Source organism: Dendropsophus ebraccatus, chromosome 4, assembly GCF_027789765.1.
Source record: "Dendropsophus ebraccatus isolate aDenEbr1 chromosome 4, aDenEbr1.pat, whole genome shotgun sequence".
Taxonomy (NCBI): domain Eukaryota; kingdom Metazoa; phylum Chordata; class Amphibia; order Anura; family Hylidae; genus Dendropsophus; species Dendropsophus ebraccatus.
In genome coordinates this window covers 19,274,534-19,296,083 of record NC_091457.1, presented here as the reverse complement: position 1 = coordinate 19,296,083, position 21,550 = coordinate 19,274,534, and the positions used below count along the sequence as shown (strand labels likewise).

Here is a 21,550-nt window from a genome sequence, read left to right as displayed (position 1 = left end):
AACAATAACATGGATTTTATAGACATCAGGGGAGGCTGCAGCACTACTGGCACAGACAGCTTCCCCCAGTGTACAGTCTATTCTAACAATAACATGTATTATTTAGACATCAGGGGAGGCTGCAGTACTACTGACACAGAAAGCTTCCAAGTGCAACGTCTATTCTAATGGTAACATGTATTCTATAGACATCAGGGGAGGATCTGTATGCAGCAGCGATATGTAAAAATGCCGGGATCAGGGCTTGTGCACTCCTGCAGTTACCAACACCCACTGGTGGCAGTAGAGGGACTGGTTCAATCAATTTATAAATGTAAAAAAAAAAAAAAAAAATGAAAACACATATATATATATATATATATATATATATATATATATATATATATATATATATATATATATATATATATATATATATATATATATCACACACAGAATACCCCTTTAAATGACTTTCCTAACAAAACTAACGTGAAAGAAATGGCTACGAGGACCGGAGAGGAGGGCGGCCGGAAGCAGATGGATACAGTATCAGATTCTCAGTAGTCTCACACATCAATAAATACACACACACATTACAGGACAATAGAGGGTCGCTAGATGTGCGCTGGATTCCCAGAATTCTAGATAACAGGAGCTCTATTGTTACGGCGTCACATGACCCTCCCTGTCCCGTTCCTTAAAGGACATGCTGGGTTCTTACAGTCCGGCCTGCCCACTATTAGCAGCGTCTGCCAGAGTCGGGGTACTTCATCTTCAGCTCCTCCTTGAAGCCTCTGTAGAGTTGCCGGTTCCTTTTGTTCTCGACCTCCTTTTGACTGTGAAAGTCTCCAGGTAACTTATATCCTTTGTGGAGCAAAAACGCAGAGTCCAGGACGGCAAAGGAGAAGCCGGCCATGTTCAGTTCACAGGCCTGAGGAAGAGAAGGAAAGACAATGAATTGTCTGTGATGACCCTACAGTCATGTATATACTTCTATTTGCCCTGTGTGTGGATTAAAGGGGAACTCTGGTGAAATGTTTCTTTCAAATCAACTGGTGTCAGAAAGTTATATGGATGTTGTTTACTTCTATGTTAAAAAAATCTCAAGTCTTCCAGTACTTATCAGCTGCTGTATGTCCTGCATGAAATGGTGTATACTTTCCCATTTGACACAGCGCTCTCTGCTGCCACCTCTGTCCATGTCAGGAACGGTCCAGAGCAGTAGAGGTTTTCTATGAGGATTTGCTACTGCTCTGGACAGTACCTAACATGGACAGAGGTGGCAGCAGAGAGCCCAGTGTTAGACTGGAAAGAATACACCTTTTCCTGCAGGACATACAGCAGCTGATAAGTACTGGAAGACATGAGATTTTTTTAACATAGAAATTTACAAATCTGTATAACCTACTGACACCAGCTGATTTAAAAGATTTTTTTTTTCTGCTGGCGTAAAAGAATGCCCAATATGGCCCTTTGAAACAAGGACAGCGATCAGCCGACAGGTGACCTGCTAGAAAATGATCAGCCGTCGGCAGCACATCTCCCCGTGTAATAAAGGGACGTTGTCAGTGTTAGATGTGTCAGTGTCAGCTGATCGCAGGAAAGATTCACAACTGATCCAGCTGATCGAGGTCTGGTCAAGAATCTGTAAACTAGCGAAGATCACCAAGATCAATGCTCACTTACACACAGGCTAACATGGTTCTTATCCCCTGAAGCGGTGTTCACACAATGCAGTACTACATAATTACAGTGAAACCGCAACGTGTGTGAACAAAGCCTTATTATTCCGAGACTGGAATTCTCTCTAACAAACGTAAAATCAGTTGATCTCCGGCTCCGCACATTGTGCAGTGATGGCACCAGGTTACCACAGTGTGGCTCCCATTCACTTCAATAGGATGCACTGCAGTTACCCAGAACAACCACTGTACAATGTACAGAGCCCAGGCAGCACTCCTTAAAGTGAATCTGTCAGGTGCAATTCACATTCCAAACTGCTGACACTGTTAGACAGCTGTTAGTCATGGAGACACAAAACCTTTCCCATATAGGTCTGTACTTCCATACCATAGAAAAAAAGCTTTTATTCTCCTGTGCAAGACCCTGATCTGCTTCAAGCTGGAATGTTTCCTCGCTCCCCCTTCCAACTGTCAATAGATGGGAAAGGGATGGGAAGGGGGGCAAGGAGGTCTTCTAGCTTGCAGCAATTCAGCGGCTTTTGAAAGCTTCTTGGGCACCTGCACAGGATCATTTTTCTAACAATAAATGGGCGCCATCACTACAAATACCCTTTGGCACGTCGTAAGTTATTGGGTCTCAGACCCAATGTGGTCGGGAGATAGAGCGGCAACGTGATCCACTCCCCAGCTGGCCGCCTATTCCATCAACATTTTCTCATAGACTTAACATTGAAAAATACTGAGGGAATGAGCGGCTGGCCAGGGAGCAGATGACATTGCCGAGATCTCTCTCCGGCTACATCTCCTGATCACTAGAGATGAGCGAACCTGACGGATTTCTGGTTCATACGAACCTACTGATCACATCAAGTCTCAGCAGTGAGACCCACTGTGATCAATAACTTTTTACATTGTCTGATGAGATGTCAGAAGTTATTTGTAGAGACAGATACACTTTGAGGAAGCACAGATGGATGGATGAAAGGTATCATGTGTCTCCTTGACCTAACAGCGTCAGCAGATTGGAACCTAGCACGGCCATTACTAGAGTGGAGGGAACACTGAAGAGGCTGCCTCCTCGAGCACCAGGATGGGGGTGGTGCCAGGAGTCAGACCTAACAGTGAGGGCTTATTCTAGGCGGGGCATTACCTGACTGATCCTGTTGAATCCGTACTGCTTGAAGCGCTCGTCGTAGGCTGGCACGTCTTTAGTCCCGATGTAAAACGGTTCCCAGGGATCTCTCCACTCCACCACATAGGCGACGGCCAGTCTGCCAGCGTTGCCCTTATCCGGCAGGTTTATCCAGGCTGAATAGTTGGTCGGCGCCTGGCATCGTGGACACAACTCTTCATAGAACGCTCGCACTTCTCCCACCTGGTACAGCCGTACCAATTCCTCCTTGGTGCCAGGCAGCCGGCGGGTATGTCTAATTTCAAAGGCGGGCACCACAAACACCAGGTGCGGGTCAACCCCTTGAGCGGCCAGATCCAAAAAGCCTGACCGCAGCCCCTGACTGGGCACCATGTCTGCGTCGACCACCAGCACGAAGGCCGTGCCCCCGATCTCAGTCCTGGCGAGGTTCCTCAGTAAGTTGTTAGGATAAGAGGCGTTCCCTGCATAGTTTATTATATTGGTGCCCATCATGGCCGCCTTGGCAAACACAGCCTGGCACGTCTGAAGATGGGCAAACTCTGCCGCATCCTCTTGTTCGGGGAAAACGGCCGTATCCCCAGATTGGCACACCAGATGGAAAGATACCCTCTGCCGCACTGAGGGGCACAGCTGGGCAAGGGTATAGGTTAACACAGTGGCCAGTTTAGCCTGAGCGGCACTAGATGCAAAGAGCGCCAATGAAATTCTGCCATCCCACCGCTGTACCAGCTCCTGCAGATGCCACAGGTTGCTGAGGCTGGCATGAGAGGCTAGCGCCACATCCTTCGACTGCCCACCTTCACGCGCCAAGAGGTGGCGATAAATTCGGTACTGTCCGCTGGCATCTAGTATGCCGCCGGACGCCAACACGGCCTTCAGGTGATCCCTCTGTTCCCGCAGCCATCTGGGTTCTGTATGAGGAGTGCCCGCTGGCACCGGATGGGCCGACCGCGGCTGCTGCTGCCCATGGAGGTTAGAGAGAAGCGAAAGATACAGGAGCTGAAGGAGCGCCACCAGGAGGAGGGCGACAAGGACCACGCGGTAAAAGGAGCAGCGCACTGCAGTTGGCATTGCCCTGTCTGGCTCTGATGCTGCTCTTAAAGGTGAAATCAGCTCCTCTCCCTGTAGGTGACTGTGAGATGGCAGCAGAGCTTGCACTCTACACCCATCACACAGCCCCGTGTGGCACAATGAGCTCACTGCAAGGGCAGAGGAACAGGCAGCTCCTCATTGTGAAGCCTGGCACCGCTGCCACCCACGTGACCCGCCGTCCAGGACCTGCCGCACTCAGCAATCAGCTGCTCCTGAGAACTACACGCACGGGCACGCACGCACGTACGCCCGTCCGAAGCCCCGCCCACGACGTCACTCGCCTTCCTTACAAAGAGCATCAGCTGTGCGCCTGGAAACAACAACAATCCTTTCCAGTCGCAGCGCCCTCTGGCGCCTCGGAGGAGCAAGTGGGAGATATTTAGCGTGCAAATGTTCATGTTCATTCAGTAATCCCGGATCTGTATGTGTATCTATGCTCAGGAATCATAACAGGATAGAAGGAGAGGAGGCTGGGAGTTGTAGTACGTGAAGGTTAATGTTGTGATCCCACATAGGGAGGCATGTAATGGAGGAAGAAAAATCTCCTGAAATCACAAGACGAGGTGGCCGAGTGGTTAAGGCGATGGACTGCTAATCCATTGTGCTCTGCACGCGTGGGTTCGAATCCCATCCTCGTCGAATTTTTCCTGTCTCACAGATTCTGCACGGAAATTATTTCTTTTCTCAGATTCACTAGAAGAATGAATGACCCCAGACCCTGATCTTCTGCCAGACTGCTGACTGTATGGAGGATCAGCCATGACCAGCGCCTGTACACTTAGAATAGTAACAGTTCATGGGGGCGATCAGCTCTGATGAGATACATGTGTATTGTATATAGGTGCATATAGGCAATAATTAAAGGAAAAAAAATATATATACATATTCATCCCAGTGAAATAATAGAATCAGGGATTTGAAATGATGAAATGACCGCGCTGTGCAATGCCCGCTCACCTGGTGGGAGATGTATACAGCAATGCCCGCTCACCTGGTGGGAGATGTACATAGCAATGCCCGCTCACCTGGTGGGAGATGTATATAGCAATGCCCGCTCACCTGGTGGGAGATGTATATAGCAATGCCCGCTCACCTGGTGGGAGATGTATACAGCAATGCCCGCTCACCTGGTGGGAGATGTATATAGCAATGCCCGCTCACCTGGTGGGAGATGTACATAGCAATGCCCGCTCACCTGGTGGGAGATGTACATAGCAATGCCCGCTCACCTGGTGGGAGATGTATATAGCAATGCCCGCTCACCTGGTGGGAGATGTATATAGCAATGCCCGCTCACCTGGTGGGAGATGTATATAGCAATGCCCGCTCACCTGGTGGGAGATGCACATAGCAATGCCCGCTCACCTGGTGGGAGATGTATATAGCAATGCCCGCTCACCTGGTGGGAGATGTATATAGCAATGCCCGCTCACCTGGTGGGAGATGTATAGAGCAATGCCCGCTCACCTGGTGGGAGATGTATACAGCAATGCCCGCTCACCTGGTGGGAGATGTATACAGCAATGCCCGCTCACCTGGTGGGAGATGTATACAGCAATGCCCGCTCACCTGGTGGGAGATGTATATAGCAATGCCCGCTCACCTGGTGGGAGATGTATATAGCAATGCCCGCTCACCTGGTGGGAGATGTACTTAGCAATGCCCGCTCACCTGGTGGGAGATGTATATAGCAATGCCCGCTCACCTGGTGGGAGATGTATATAGCAATGCCCGCTCACCTGGTGGGAGATGTATACAGCAATGCCCGCTCACCTGGTGGGAGATGTATATAGCAATGCCCGCTCACCTGGTGGGAGATGTATATAGCAATGCCCGCTCACCTGGTGGGAGATGTATATAGCAATGCCCGCTCACCTGGTGGGAGATGTATAGAGCAATGCCCGCTCACCTGGTGGGAGATGTATAAAGCAATGCCCGCTCACCTGGTGGGAGATGTATATAGCAATGCCCGCTCACCTGGTGGGAGATGTATAGAGCAATGCCCGCTCACCTGGTGGGAGATGTATATAGCAATGCCCGCTCACCTGGTGGGAGATGTATATAGCAATGCCCGCTCACCTGGTGGGAGATGTATATAGCAATGCCCGCTCACCTGGTGGGAGATGTATATAGCAATACCCACTCACCTGGTGGGAGATGTATATAGCAATGCCCGCTCACCTGGTGGGAGATGTACATAGCAATGCCCGCTCACCTGGTGGGAGATGTATACAGCAATGCCCACTCACCTGGTGGGAGATGTACATAGCAATGCCCGCTCACCTGGTGTGGTCGTACTGTAGGCATGACACTATTGAGCGCATTAGATTAGAGGGATTGGAGGTTTCCACCTTCCCGACATCTCACAAGGGAAGATTAGTAGTAGACCTCGCTGGCGCATATCGCTAGTGTAAACCTGATGGACTGACTCTGATCATCCAAGGAAAAACAGACTCCAGACATGCGGGTTTAAACCGGTTTCAATGCAACATGTTTCAAGGAACCAAATTTAAAGGGGTATTCCAGGAAAAATTAACTTTTCTTCTATCCACAGTATAGAGTAAAAGTAGGAGATCGCAGGGGGTCCGACCCCTGAACCCCCGGTGATCCCGTGGCTCTATTCATTCCTATGGAGCGACTGAAAGAGATGAGTACATCGCTCTTCCGGCGAACTACTGCTCCTCAGGGGAGATTTTTTTTGTCTGGTTTCACAGTTCATTACACAGTAAAATAAAGGTGTAAATAAAATGGGGGGGGGGGGGGGGGGGGGGGGGGGGAACAAAACACTAAAAATATACCCACATATGTCTCTAGATAGAAAAAGAAAACCATTAGGAAGGAACAATTTCACACACAGCTATATAAAGGATGTTAATATTATTTTTTTTATTTAAAAAAAAATAAGAAAATGAGGGGAATTTGAATTTTTACTATGGAGGAATACATATTTGTTTTTAAAAAATTTTTTAGGGAAATTGCTCATACAGATCAATGCACAGTACATATGAACTGCATTGATCTATTAGATCAGTGCTTTTGATGTTTTTGTTATTTTTTTGCCACTGCAATGTGACCCCCCATTTCACTTTGATGGAGCTACGTGATATGGTGGTTACGCAGTCGGGAATCGCTGTGTAGCTCCAGCCTCAGGGTACTATTACTAAGCTCCCCTTCAACTCTGCCAATGGGACACAGATGCAATGCCCCCATGAACAGTGGATGTATGGTTGGTTACGCTTTCAAATTGTGCAAGTTGCATCCTGTGCAGATGTTAGAGATTCCTAAAATATTTAGGGCAAAGTTCAAAGTGTGTCCAGTCAGTCCTAGGAATTTTAAGAGTAAGGAGAACCTGCCCCAGGACCTGACAGGTGGGGACAGCAGCTTCTCCTCAGCAATCTGCAGTCCAAGAGAGCTGGGAAAAACAAGTACTAGAAGGGTGGAAATTCTGAGCATAATCCCAACCACAGACTCCACTCAGAATTCTGCCTGCCTCACTGCCAAGAATAGGGCGACTCTGCTCTCCGTTGAAAGAATTGACATGCCAATTCTTTCAGCAGAAAGCCGCGGAGCCCAATACTATATAGGTAGTGAGACACGCGGCATTCAGAGCATAGTTCGCGGCGGGGATTCCGCAGTGTGAACAGGCCCTAACTGGGGATGTGGCGACTTACAATAACACTGCAATCATTCCTACCAAGAGAGGCATTACCAACAGCCTGGCGTGCAGGGAGAAGCCGTGTGTCAATACAGACTGCTGGGAGAAGTGTGACTGAATGCCGTGGTGAGTGTGACTAGTGCAGTGTATGAAGTGCGTGTGACCGTATCACTGGCAGTACGCTAGAATGGCTGGCTTTGGTTTTTTGTTTTTAACACACACCAACAGATGTAAGTCATAAAAAAAAGCTTTATTCATACAAAAATAACTGGTAAAATGCTAAAATTAGTTTCTTCCAGGTTTCAGCATTTGACATAACATTAAAATAACAAAATAAATGTACAAATAAAAAAGAATCCTATGTTCTGTAACAGCCCTACCTCATTGATTTGTCGAGAGCTACGCCCGTCCATAAAAGAGTTCCCCGTAAGCCATAACCACTGTTAGAGTGGCGTCACCCAGGTGTATTTCAGATGCATATACATATATATGCAGCCATATTACAGACGTCAGGTCAGTTCCAGACTTGAGTCCATAATTTGGACAGGTATACACATCCACAATACGCCGATGTGAGGCCAGTACTAGCCTCCCCCTTTCACACATCTGTGATTACTGTCCATAATAGCGGACAGTACATGACCCATTCAAGTCTATAAGCTTATGCACACAACCATTAACTCAATGGTTTGTGCGTAAGCCCAGAGTCCTTACTATAAAGAGTCCAGACATGCTACAGATTGCAGGCGGCCCATGGTGTCCATGCAGTTTGCAGACGTGTGCAGGAGTCTTTAGGGCACTATTATACCAACAGATTTTTGCAGCCAAAGCCAGGAACGGACTATAAACAGAGAACAGGTCATAAAGGAAAGACTGAGATTTCTCCTCTGATCAAATCCATTCCTGGCTTTGGCTTCAAATCTTTGGCAGATATTCTGTCAGATAATCTTTCTGTGTAAATGGACCCTTAGTCTGCACCATTGTATTCTACCAGGTGACAGATATCAGACTGAAGTGCTGGCTGTACCAAAGAACGTCTCCTATAACAGGACATCCATCCACTCCACTTACATCTGTAAAGTTCTCAGTCCTGAATCCTAAACCAGACACCGAGCGTGTCATACCACACGTACTCATCATGATTATACTGTAATATGTAGCCAGTGACGCCACAGATGCCTATAACATGATATAGAATAAAAAATATTAAAGTATTAACAAGCATTTACATTGCAAACACACAATATAAGGTTGCATCAATACAGCCAAAAAGGAAATAGAAATTCAGCCTATGATACAAGTGTTGAAAAGTATGCGCCCCCTGCTATACAGAGAGATCCCTTTCCAACTCAGCCAATAAAAATACATTTCTAAAAAAAAAAAAAAAAAAATATTCCCTTTAGATTCCTATAAATAAAAGCTGATGGGATAAACTTCAAATACATGTCAAGTGTTCAAGGTTATTGCTAAAGACTTGGAATAGCATTGTGAGTGTGAGCGCTGCCATATACTGCAAGGAGGGTCTATTAGAGGGATTATTATCCTGCTGACCCCATCCGGCTCAGGCCATGTTCACACATGATTGTAAAGTTAAAAAAAAATAAAAATCCTGCCATTTTCTATGTGTTTTACAGGAATTCTATGCATCCTATGTGCTAACTTATTTTCAAGTATTTTTATACATTTCAGTATAACTGCGTGACCACAGCCTTAAGCGTTCTCACACAAGCTGATTGTGTCCGTATTACATCCATTTCTGTACCGACTGTAATATGGGGCATAAAATACACAAGTATTTTAAAAATGCAGCTTTTGAGGATGGAAAGCCTCCATTAAAGTCTATGGAGAAGGATTAAAATTAATACATCCTTATTTTATCTCTATTTTCGGCCTGGTAGTTTGTATCTAGATTGTATGAACATTAGGAGACACCTACAACCATATTCTTTGGGGGAGAGGGAATCAGCTATGTTGGATCCTTAAAGGATTTATCCAGCGCTACAAAAACATGGCCACTTTCTTCCAGAGACAGCCCCACTCTCGTCTCCAACTTGGGTGGGGTTTTGCTGCTCAGTTCCATTGAAGTGAATGGAGCTTAATTGCAAACTGCTCCTGAACTGGAGACAAGAGTCGTGTTATGTCTGAAAGAAAGTGGCCATGATTTTGTAGCACTGGATAACCCCTTTAAAAAGGGAAACTCCAGAGAAAATGTATTGTTATATTAAAAGCAGTTTCAAAGTTTTAAAAAGTAAATTTTGAAAATTTTTATGGTAATTTTAGATCGCTTCACAATCTTTAGTGCAGAGGGTGCCGGCAACTCTCTGCTGCCCTCTTGAGTCAGGAAATACTAGTAAGCTACTTTGCTAGAGACAGCAATCCTAAATTCTAAAGGGTATCGCTGTGAGTAGCAGTAGTCGGACTTCAGGGGACAGTGCCTTCTACTCTACTTACAGGAGGAAAGAGGAGACTTGTCACCACCTTAGACAGCAGTTCCTGCTGCTCCCACAGACGTGACTGTTCTCCTAAGACCAAGGGGGACTTCCTCTGGAGAATCCCTTTAATGAATACTCTTGATTTGGTACTGCCACCGGTTCCTCATGCTCCTTTTAGGCTGGGTTCACACTGCGTTTTTGCAATCTGTTTTTTTTTTTTTTTTTTTAATCCGTTTTTTCCAAAAAACGGATGAAAAAAACGGATGCATTTGTGTGCATCAGTTTTGATCCGTTTTTCCATTGACTTCTATTGTAAAAAAAAAAAAAAAAAACTGATCAAAACGTTTTTTTAATGGACACAAAAGTAGTGTCAGCTACGTTTTTGTGTCCGTCAAAAAAAAATGATCCTCTTTGATCCGTTTTTTTTTACAATGGAAGTCAATGGAAAAATGGATGCTCACAAATGCATCCTTTTTTTTTTTTTGCAAAAAACGGATTGCAAAAACGCAGAGGAACCCAGAGCCAAACGATGAAACAACTTTGAAGTCTATGGCCGGCTTAGATAAAATATGAATAATCACGTGAACCATCTAGAAGATGACAGCACCAACTGTGCAGACCTCATCCAACTAATTTACCCTCCAAAAATTATCATATTTAAGAAACACAATCATTTTGACCCCACTCACTGAAGTCATGACAAAAGGTTTAAAGTTCAGTTTTTACGACTAGACCAGGGGTAGGGAACCTTGGCTCTCCAGTTGTTGCAAAACTACAACTCCCATCATGCATGGACAGCCAAAGCTAAAGCTTTGGCTGTCCAGACATGATGGGAGTTGTAGTTTAGCAACAGCTGGACAGCCAAGGTTCCCTACCCCTAGTCTAGACCGCAAGTCAGTCAAGTTTCAGAAAGTACACATGGATTGAGAGGGAATGGTACATGTATATTATACAAACTCTATTGAAAATTTGGAAGTGATGGACAGGATAGGACATCACTTCCATTTTTTGTCTTGTTTGGTGACAAAGTCCTACTGACAATATACCACTGAACAGATTATAGTTTCCCCAGATGCTACATGCGTTTTACTAATTTCAATATTATGCCTAAAAAAAATAAAAATTTAAAATAAAATTGTAACCAAAAAAACTGGTCTGGTTGTGAACGTTTTACCATAAATAATGTTAAAATAATTTTCCTATAAAATAATAATGTAGCAGCAACAAATGGGTTGAAAACTGTCGGAATAATAAAACTGTAAAGATTTAAAAAAAAAAAAAAAAAAAACAGACTGAAGCAAAGCAGTAAACGGGTGAGATCAGTGCAGATTCTGTCTTGTAGAACACTAAGGGTCGGAATAGATCGGTAAATGTATGTACTGGAGGTAACTTCCAAGTTTTCTACTTATAAAAGGGTTTTGAAGCCAAATGATAGTCCTGCCCCCACAGACAGTCCCAATGCAAGGAAGAAGGTCATGAGGGCGCCGGTCGTCTCGCCTTCGTGTGGCAATACTTTCCTGGAAAGACACAAAAGGATTGTACTTTACGCAGTTATTCCTCACAGATTTATTGCAGAACTTACTACAACAAGGATCCCATACACTGGATATATTCACACAATGCTGAACTGTGAAAACACATCTACACAACACCTGTTATAGCAACTGCAGTCCGCCACCCTTCTTATGTCTTTGTTACATGAGTTATAGCTTGGAATAGTTCCAGCACATGTGACTCAATGTATTGTTTGACTCACGTAATGACATGTGACTCAATGTATTGTTTACTCACAGAGAAATACACTGCGTACAAACAGAGAGCAGAGGTGCAGTGGAGGCGTCAGGATGACATATAATCACATGCTGCTCCACAGGACACCTTGGATGGATGAGGGAGCCATGGACAGGGGCTAGGTTGTAGTAGCATATTTATTTATTCTGTAAGGGCCTTATCATAAACATTACTGTCGTCTTACAATAAGGCACCAGCGCTGGAGACGGGGAGGTAAGTGCATGTTTGTTTGTTTTTTTCACATATTCGCTCCCAGTCACGTTTGAAAAGAAAACCTCCCTGCCTGAACTTCTCCAATTTCTGGCATTCTTTTCAAACTCAGCATGCTGAAGGTATTTTTATTGTGTTTTTTTAAAGATCCCATAAGCTGATGTCACCTAGTTCTGCCGCCTCTCCGATGTCCCCTGCTGCTGTTACTACCTTATAACAGAGGCAGGGGAGAAAGGGGAGGAGGCAGAGCTGACAGGCGCACACCCGGCGCGCGTTCCGTCCTCCCTCCTGTCCCCCGACGGCCTCCGTAGATAGAAATCGGAAGCCTCAGGCTTCCGGTTTCTATGACTACCATCGGGGGCTCTGCGATCAGTTCGCAGAGCCCCGATGGACACCGAAGAGACAGTTCTCCCTCAGTAGAGGGAAAATTTCCCTCCGGAGCCCTATAGATACTGTGGTCAGCGCGGCTCCGGTGCTTAGAGTTCCGGCAGGTCCCCGGCTATGACTGATAGCCGGGACCCCCCACGGATGACACAGGGGCAGCTCCTACACCTGTGTCATCCTCAGAAGTAAATTCACATCGCTGCAGCACCCGGCATAGGCTGCAGCGACATGAATTTACTGTGCAGCGGCGGGAGGGGGTTAAAATCCGGCGTGTGCTCACATCACCTGCTCCTGCGACTCCTCTTTTGTCTCCTTTGATTGAAGGCTGGAAGTTATGCTGCGTTTACACGGAGCGATTATCAAGCGAATTTGAACGATAATCGTACGTGTAAACGCAGCGAACGATCAAACGACGATGATCTTTGAACATGTTCTCAAATCGTCGTTGATCGTTCGCAAAAAATTCGGAGATCGTTCCGTGTGAACAGTCCTTTGCCGATTTAACCAATGTGTGAGATAGGCTTAAAGAGTCACTGTCGTATTTTTTTTTTTTGCAGAAATCAATAGTCCAGGCGATTTTAAGAAACTTTGTAATTGGGTTTATTAGCCAAATCTGCCATTATCTGCATGTAAAAAGCCTTTTCCCAGGCCCCCCCCTCCTTCCTCTTTTTCATCCACTCTGAAAAATCTGAAAATTGTGACTTGTTGCAGGAGACGTACCCTGTCTGCTCTAGGGAGAGGGGAGGGGGGAGGAGGAAGGAGGGAGTTAGCCGGCAGCAGAAAGCAGATAACAGAGGATTACAGGCACGGAGCTGGGTGACAGCTGTAATCTGAGCTCAGACAGGTCACTGGTGATGGTCAGAACAGATAACGGGTGAGGGATTTGTAGATTAACTCTTTGTTGTCCTGTTTTGGTCTTTTCTTTAGCTCTCTCCATAGGAGAACAATGAAGACAGGGGGGAGAGCTTCAAACTGCTTTTTCATGATAAAAATGCATTTTTCGGATAATAAACCCAATTACAAAGTTTCTTAAAATCGCCTGGACTATTGATTTCTGCAAAAAAAAAATTCACGACAGTGACACTTTAAGCGATGGCAAAACGAATTTTCTGTACGATATATCGTATCGTCTAAACGCTGATCGTTATGAAAAAAAATCGTAACTCCAACATCTTTAATCGTACGATCGGGCCAATTATCGTTTCGTGTAAACGCAGCATTACAATTTCCAATGCATTCTCTATGGGAGAGCATGACTTCCGGCCTTCAATCACAGGAGACAGAAGAGGGTCACAGGAGCGGATGACGTGAGTGCACGCCAGATTTGAACGCCTCTGCGGGACCGACACAAAGCTGCAGGACACTGATCACCTGTGGTAAGTATATGGGCTAGCGCACAGCTAGGGGGCAAATTAAAAAAAAAAAAAAATGTGAACTGCTTCTTTAAAGCCCTCTTTCATGGCATGGATTTTTTGGGGTTCTAATATCCACCTGCTTTCACGAAGAGAAATGTACCACAGAAGGAATGCATAGAGCCATCATGGTTGTTGCCTGTAGCAGCTGAAGTAGTGTTTGAAGTGTCATGCAAGTAAATGTTGCTCCAGATTCTTTAGGCGAACAGAGGCTTAGGGGTCGCACAAGTGTTTTAGACAGTCCAACTAATCTAGTTAACACCTACTGATAACCATTACATGGAAATGCCTTGAGGGAGTGGGTTTCACGCAATGACAGCTGTTGCCTTAATTATTTAATTATTTATTTATCTGTACGCACAATCTGACCCCCCCAAACCGCTTGTACCTTCGGATAGCTGCTTTTAATCCAAGATCTGTCCTGGGGTCCGTTCGGCAGGTGATGCAGTTATTGTCCTAAAAACAACTTTTAATCCTGCAAGCGCTGTGTCTAACGGCCGGGGCTTACATTAGGCTGGCACCACCTCTCCATCCTTCTTACCCATCCTCCTCATCATTAGGAATGATCCAGGAACATTTACTGCTGTTTGAGCTTTGCACAGGTGTATTAACGATCCAGCCCATGTTCATTATGCACACAGGTGGGAAATAGGAAGCAATCTGCCTGGAGCATTCCTAATGATGAGGAGGGCGGGGAGAAAGTACAGAGATCTTGGATTAAAAGCAGCTATCCGAAGGTACAAGTGGTTTGGGGGGGGGGGGGGGACAGATTGTGGGTACGGAGTCGCCGTATATGAACAAATAGCTAAGCCAGGAACAGAAAATAAACAGAGAACAGGTCGTAAAGAAAGACTGAGATTTTTCCTCTTTTCAAATCCATTCCTGGCTTTGGCTTCAAATCTTTCTGTTTCTGTGTAAATGGACCTTTAGTCAGATCTTCACATACTCCTAGCATGGAAATCACAGCTTAGTTTGCATATTTTGATACTCACATGGGCGCCAAACACATGGGGAGTGACACGAAGTAGCCATTGGTGAGAGAGAAGAAGATCATGAAGATGATAAACCAAGCGTCATTTTGGAAGTAGGACGGGAGGTAAGTGCGGTCAGGGATGTTACACAGCATAAAGAGCGGAACAAAGATAAAGCGGCTTGCTGCGAGTAGAGGCAGGTATTTACAATCGGGACCAGGCTGGTAGAAAGAAAAAAATACAGTTAGACAGGTATACACAGTAACACATCACAAATGATGATATAAAACATTTGTGTGACTGGTATCCTATCAGGTCACAGCACGACGTTTCTGGTTCTATCAAACAATAGGTTAACTAGGGAAAGCTAACGTTCTCCGATAGAATTCAGATTTGAAGCCAAAGCCAGAAAGACTATAAACAGAGATCAGGTCATAAAGAAAAGCCTGAGATTTCTCCTCTTTTCAAATCCATTCCTGGCTTTGGCTTCAGATCTTTGGCAGATTATCTGTCAGATAATCTTTCTGTGTAAATGGACCCTTACTGCCCTGCACCACTGCAATAATCATGCTTTCTTGGCATATTTTTCCATGTTTCCCTGTGAGCACATTGCAGGAGCATTTTTTCATTAAAGTTGTTATTTTTGTGGCTGGGGAGCGATACTATTTGGGCATACAATTACATTAGAACCTATTTGCACATTAGAAGTGTACTTCTTCCTGAGCGTGAAATACAAGCAAGAGCATTGATAGCCTCCAGCATTATTCCAGAATGATTGACACGCAAATTGTTCTGTTTATTGGCAAAATGTGCTACTTTAATATGGTAGCGGCACACATATCTCAAGCTCTACTCTAAAGGCCTATTATACTGGCCGATTATCTGGTAAGCATTGCCCAGTGCAATAGGACCAGCCATCAGCTGATGAAAGAGCAGGCACCTGCTACATAGGTGGTCGCTCACTTCTGGCCAGTGAAAAAATAATCGTACGTCAGCCACACATCTCCACGTATTATAGGGAATGCGCCGCGGACAGCTGACTTAAAGTTCCACACGAAAAAAGATTTATAGAATGGCTTAGGTTGTTGTAAGCCACCTTACAACAAGGGACGATTAAAAATATTATATTTATTTTAGATGAAAGTCAGTCAAACTTGCCCATTTCGGTGGGATTGGATGTCTGTCCAATGTGCACGTTGCCACCTAAAAGACTGGACCATCTTGGATTTTAACAAGCCTGATCTTTTGTTTTCACTTAAGGTAAACGGGTCTGGCGGCAGCTTATTCCACTTTTCCCATTCATTTATATGCATGCAAATGAAATGAGTATGCATGTTTATGCTGAAATTAGGAGAAATGGGTGGACAAACAAGGGTACAGTAATCTTGTGTATGGCCGGGTTAAAGGGGCATTCTCAACTTGTCTCTATCCACAGGACAAAAATTAAGCTGATGTGGGGTTTTGATCGATAGAACCCCCACTGATCTCAATAGCGGGGACATACTTGTCCCTGGGATTGAGAGGTGTCCGCTTCACCTTTTATTCTTTCCTGATCATCAAAATTAGCGGGGGTCCCTGCAGTCAGATCAACACCATCCAGTTTCTAACAACATATTGGGATGAGATGCCTCAATAAGTAAAGATGTGGCACAGATCACTCTGATTTTATGCAATATGGGCCTCTTAAGCATACAGCCAAGGCCAGCGCACGGATGTAGTATCAGACCAGGCAGCACAAGAAAGATCCAGCTCTAGAGCTGGATTTAACCTTTTCACAAGTCTAGGTTCCTTCATTCCAATTGTTACATTTAGGATTCTGAATAATAACTTTATACATATTAACCCACTAGTTACTAAAGTCACCCCAAAGGGTGTAGTAACAATGTGAGGCAACATTTCCTGCATTATTTATTACAGTCAAAATGAAAACAAGAAGATCCATTGTGGGGATTAAGTCACTTACCCACAAGGTTTTAGTAGTAATACTGCGACCAATCCAGTCCATAATATTGAAAGTCAAGAAGCAGCATACAGGAGTGAAAAATCTGCCTGCAATGTATAACACAATGAGCATGAGATAACAAGAATAAAAAAAATTGATTGAGAATGAGTTTATAAGGAAAAAATATAAACAAAAAAAACAAACTCACGCCAGCCATCGTCTTCTGCATCTGCAACTTTGCTGACAACTTTTGCTGTGATGGCGGGAAATACGGACAGTGTTACCCCAAATGTGAGAACGATAGTTACAGCCATCACCCAGATCTGTAGGAAAATAAGAGAACGATGACAAACCCCTTTTTGTGGAAGCGCATTAACAATGTGTTATTAACAGAGTTATGGAAAGAGACGCCATAGTACCATATGCTTTAAAGAGACTCTGTACCCACAATCTGACTTCCCCAAACTGCTTGTACCTTTGAATAGGTTCTATTAATCCAAGATCTGTCCTGGGGTCCGTTCAGCAGGTGATGCAGTTATTGTCCTAAAAACAAATTTTATACTTGCAGCCAGTGCCAAACGGGAGTCTCTGTGCCCTAACTTTGCACCACCCCTCTGTCCCTCCTCCCCACCCTCTTCATCATTAGGAATGCATGGGCTGGATCGTTACGCACCTGTGCAATGTTCAGCATGGAGAAAATGTTCCAGTGGCATTCCTAATGAGGAGGAGGGACGGTGCAAAGTTAGGGCACAGATACTCCCGTTTGGCACGGGCTGCAAGTTTAAAAGTTATTTTTTAGGGCATCACCTGCCGAATGGACCCCAGGACAGATCTTGGATTAAAAGTAGCTATCCGAAGGTACAAGTGGTTTGGGGTGGGGGGTCAGATTGTGGGTACAGCGTCGCTTTAAAACAGAGCTTTTGCCCTCTAAGGTTCCTTTCACACACACAGGATTTGCTGCAGATATCACTGTAATTAAATGATAAAAATAGTATCTAATCTGCGGTAGATTCTGTATGTGTGAATGGACCCTTTATATCAACAGCATGTGCTACCATTCAGGTCTGTTAATGTGCGTGTATTTTTTTTATTTTTTATTAATACTGTATCAGCAGCAGTCTGAACTCATCGACCATGGGGTCACAACCCTAGACCTTGGCTGCATCCTCTTGTAAGGGTCCTCTTACACTTACGGATCTTAGGATGTCCACAGCCGCGTATAAACGACAATCAGCAAGATTGGCCCTCGTTTGCGCTGCTTTTATACAGGGAGATGTGGGACAATATCAATATATGTGTTTTTCTGCTCCTTGGCTGATCACTGACGCTTTTACGCAGGCCGATTATGGACCAAATGAGCGTTTCTAGCAACGCTCCTTGCCGATAATAGACTTGGGTAAAAGGGCTTTAGTCTTCCCTGCACAGAGGCCCTTCAGGTCCGACAGGGAACTGTGACTGGCCTCTTTTACATGAGTGTGTCTGGGGAACCAATGTGCAGGGGGAAAGAGAAAAAGAATATCCCTTTAAAACTAAAGCAAGAGGTGGATCTAAGGGAAGAAATGCTTATCTCTCCTTGTGTCTTTCCCTTGCACAGCATTGTGCCAATATGGCTGAGAAGATAAAAAGATAAAAATATGCATTTCACACCAATGATCAGGATGTGTCAGACAATTCATTATATATTTACTTATGCAAAAGTCACCATTGCAGTGCGAAATAAAGATGGTAAATTTATTCAGATTAACTCACACTGCACATTTCTACTATCTCTAACAGAGTTGATGCCAATGATAAACAGGAAAAGGCATTAGACTTCAGATACAGATTATTAATATATATATTATATATATATATATATCATATACATACACACAGTGGTGCCTTGGATTACGAGCATAATTGGTTCCAGGACCGTGCTTGTAATCCAAATCCACTCTTAAATCAAAGCAAATTTTCCCATAAGAAATCATAGAAATGCAGACAATTGGTTCCAAACCCCCCAAATAATGATTTATTATTGTGAATAACATGTAAAACTAATGAAACAAACATTCAGAAACAGCAGAATATGTGATATTATAAGTTACTGTATAGTAATGGAGAGTATGGGAAACATAAGGGCTGACAGAGACTGCAGGGGGCATGAAGGAATGAGCAGGACAGATGTGGGCACATACATGCAGCACTCTCTGTCCGGGGAGAGAGGGGTTACAGCTATGGAGAGATTACCCCCCACCGTCCTGTCCTCTGATGTAAGCCCCAGCCTGAAGTCGATTTGCTATGATTTGGAAGGTGGGGGAGACTTCCTGGGTCATAATACAGTGCTGTAGACCACGTTATGCACACCATGCCCCTCCCCCACTCGCGCTCCCACCCTGCACAGGGAGCTCTTAAACCAAAGCAATGCTCTTAAACCAAGTCATAATTTTGAAAAACTGAAGTGAGCTCTTAAACCAAAACGCTCTTAAACCAAATTACTCTTAAACCAAGGTACCACTGTGTATATATATATATATATATATATATATATATATATATATATATATATATATATATATATATATATATATATATATATATACACACACACACACACGCATATATACATATACACACACACATACATACACACACACACATACACCGTATTTTTCGCTTTATAAGACGCACTTTTTTTCCTTCCAAAGAGGGAGGAAAAACCAAGTGCGTCCTATAAAGCGAAGACGGCTCCCAAGCAGTCCCGCCCGCCCCTGAGCGATCCCCTCCGCCCGCCCAGCCCGCCCCTTCTATCGCCGCTCAGCTGAGCCGATCAGAAGCCTGGGAAAGTGCAATGAGCAGAACTTTCCTGGGCTCCTGATCGGCTAAGCGGCGATGGAGGGGGCGGGCTGGGCGGGAGGAGGGGATCGCTGTCCTACTCACCTGTCCGCCGGCCCCAGCAGCTCCTCTCCCGACACTCCGGTCTCCCGTCATCCTCCGGGCACAGGCAGTGGGGTACAGAGACGCTGCCTGTGTCCCGGAAGTGTTCTGCAGCGGCAGTCTCTCTGTCCCCCGCTGCCTGTGCCGGAGGATGACGGGAGACCAGAGTGTCGGGAGAGGAGCTGCTGGGGCCGGCGGACAGGTCAGTAGCCTGTTTGTTGTTTTTCTGGTCGCAGGGGGGGGGGGGGGATTGGCTACTCTGGGGGGCACTGTATGGGGGCATTGGCTACTATATGGGGGCACTGTATGGGGGCATTGGCTACTATGTGGGGGCATTGGCTACTATGTGGGGCACTATATGGGGGATTGGCTACTATGTGGGGCACTATATAGGGGGATTGGCACTGATCACACTGCTGCTATCTCCAAACTGTGACAATGAGCAAAATATTTTTTTTTCTATTTTTCCCCCCTAAAATCAGGGGTGCGTCTCATATATATTATATATATAATTATTTTGTAATTATTGGGGGATTAAAAATGGTATATATACTAGGAAAGAGCCAGTTGAAGGTCTACCAGAGACTAGAATCCAGTCAGTCATCCACCACCCTCTGGGTGTTAATTTTGTCAGTTTTTATAAAAGTTGAAAAATGAATAAAATTGAGAATTCAAAAAAAAAAAAAAAAAAAAAGAATCTAGTCATTCACCACCTTCAGGCTCTATTGAGGGAGCTGACAGATTGTCGCACATGGATGGATAAACCTCGCTCTCTCTTTTTTTCCTTTTTATTTAAATACCCTGGAGTGCTGCCAATTTGTTTTTATAAACAATATGGGAAAGATGGCAGACATCCCAAAAAGACGGAATCACTTGAATGTACGAGAGAAACTCAGGAACAGAATGTTCTTACCTTCCTTAAAACTGCAAAGACAGATACACTTTTCTTCTCTTCCCCGACACCTCCAGTCTCTGCTTCCTTTAATAGGAGAACAGCTTTCTTTTGACCTGCAGCGTCTCCGTTTTCCTCGCCTTATAAGAAAAATAATAATTGAGCAGTTATAAAGCAGGCCAGCAATGTGTCTCTACAAAGGCTTAACGCTTACGTACGCAGCAATAAGTCACCGTACCTTGATGTAACAGCTCGGTTTTAGTCTCCAGCTCGTAAGTCTTTGAGCTGTTGGTGTTGGACTTAGATAGATGGTATTGCGCAAAGTCCTAAATTAAAGAAAGAAAATAAATTACAGCACAGTTGCTGGATCAGAGGAAGCAGTAAGTTCAAGATTATAATGCAAAGTGAATGGTCAGAATTTTAATATGTTTATAAAGTAGAATTACGTTATATGTTATAATACAAGCCAATACTTGCCACACGATAAAGCAGGAAGTAACAGACAATGGAGATGAAAGTCCCAACACAAGGAGTGACAAAATAATACAGGGCGATGGTGCGCTGGTCTGCTCCACCTAACAGATGAAAGGAGAACAAGGTTAATAGGGCAGAGAACTGACGGATCACTAGAAATAAAATATACAAGAAACAAGTTAGTTAAGTAGAACGATACATATAATTTCCTCGGGGAGCGTTAATATCTTAATCATGAAGTATCCTCTGGAAAAATCCCTTAAGGAACCGTGCAGGACGAAATCCTCAGGTAACCATGGGATCTGGTAAAGATTTGCACCTGCTGCTAAATGTATGGATGTCACGGACTGCTTTTAACTCCTTACTACTCAGCATTGGTGGTCACAGACCTCTCCTGCTAGGCAGACGTAAACCACAGCTGCCATTTGCCACCTCAACTAAATAAGGAAACACTGCTGTGACTACCATTACTGTACTTTTACACAGGACAGGTGGGCAGGGATCACAGAACCGGTATTTAAATAAGATTTTAGGAAGCCTCTTCAACATGCTGCAAGAAAAG

At 44.6% G+C, this 21,550-nt stretch overlaps 2 protein-coding genes and 1 non-coding gene across 4 annotated transcripts in view; 1 reads left to right on the top strand and 2 right to left on the bottom strand.

The window, feature by feature from the left end:
* Positions 1 to 607: 607 nt before the first annotated feature.
* Positions 608 to 4,134, bottom strand: B4GAT1 (beta-1,4-glucuronyltransferase 1). Its single transcript, XM_069968141.1, has 2 exons — positions 2,815 to 4,134; positions 608 to 913 (listed from the first exon to the last, which is right to left on the bottom strand). The coding sequence occupies exons 1-2, from the start codon at positions 3,886 to 3,888 to the stop codon at positions 722 to 724; spliced, it is 1,266 nt and encodes a 421-aa protein (XP_069824242.1). The 5' UTR covers positions 3,889 to 4,134; the 3' UTR covers positions 608 to 721.
* A 332-nt stretch (positions 4,135 to 4,466) lies between these two features.
* TRNAS-GCU (transfer RNA serine (anticodon GCU)) lies at positions 4,467 to 4,548 on the top strand. Its single transcript has one exon. It is a non-coding gene; the product is annotated as a tRNA-Ser (tRNA).
* A 6,284-nt stretch (positions 4,549 to 10,832) lies between these two features.
* The window catches only part of SLC29A2 (solute carrier family 29 member 2), a 32,228-nt gene continuing 21,510 nt past the window's right edge, over positions 10,833 to 21,550 (bottom strand). For both annotated transcript variants that reach the window (XM_069968140.1, XM_069968139.1), the window contains exons 7-13: positions 20,992 to 21,089; positions 20,753 to 20,840; positions 20,536 to 20,654; positions 16,915 to 17,029; positions 16,728 to 16,813; positions 14,786 to 14,985; positions 10,833 to 11,513 (exon numbers count right to left, since the gene is read on the bottom strand). In XM_069968140.1, coding sequence (XP_069824241.1) covers positions 11,402 to 11,513; positions 14,786 to 14,985; positions 16,728 to 16,813; positions 16,915 to 17,029; positions 20,536 to 20,654; positions 20,753 to 20,840; positions 20,992 to 21,089 — 818 coding nt within the window. In that variant the 3' untranslated portion in view covers positions 10,833 to 11,401. The remainder of the gene's footprint in view (positions 11,514 to 14,785; positions 14,986 to 16,727; positions 16,814 to 16,914; positions 17,030 to 20,535; positions 20,655 to 20,752; positions 20,841 to 20,991; positions 21,090 to 21,550) is intronic.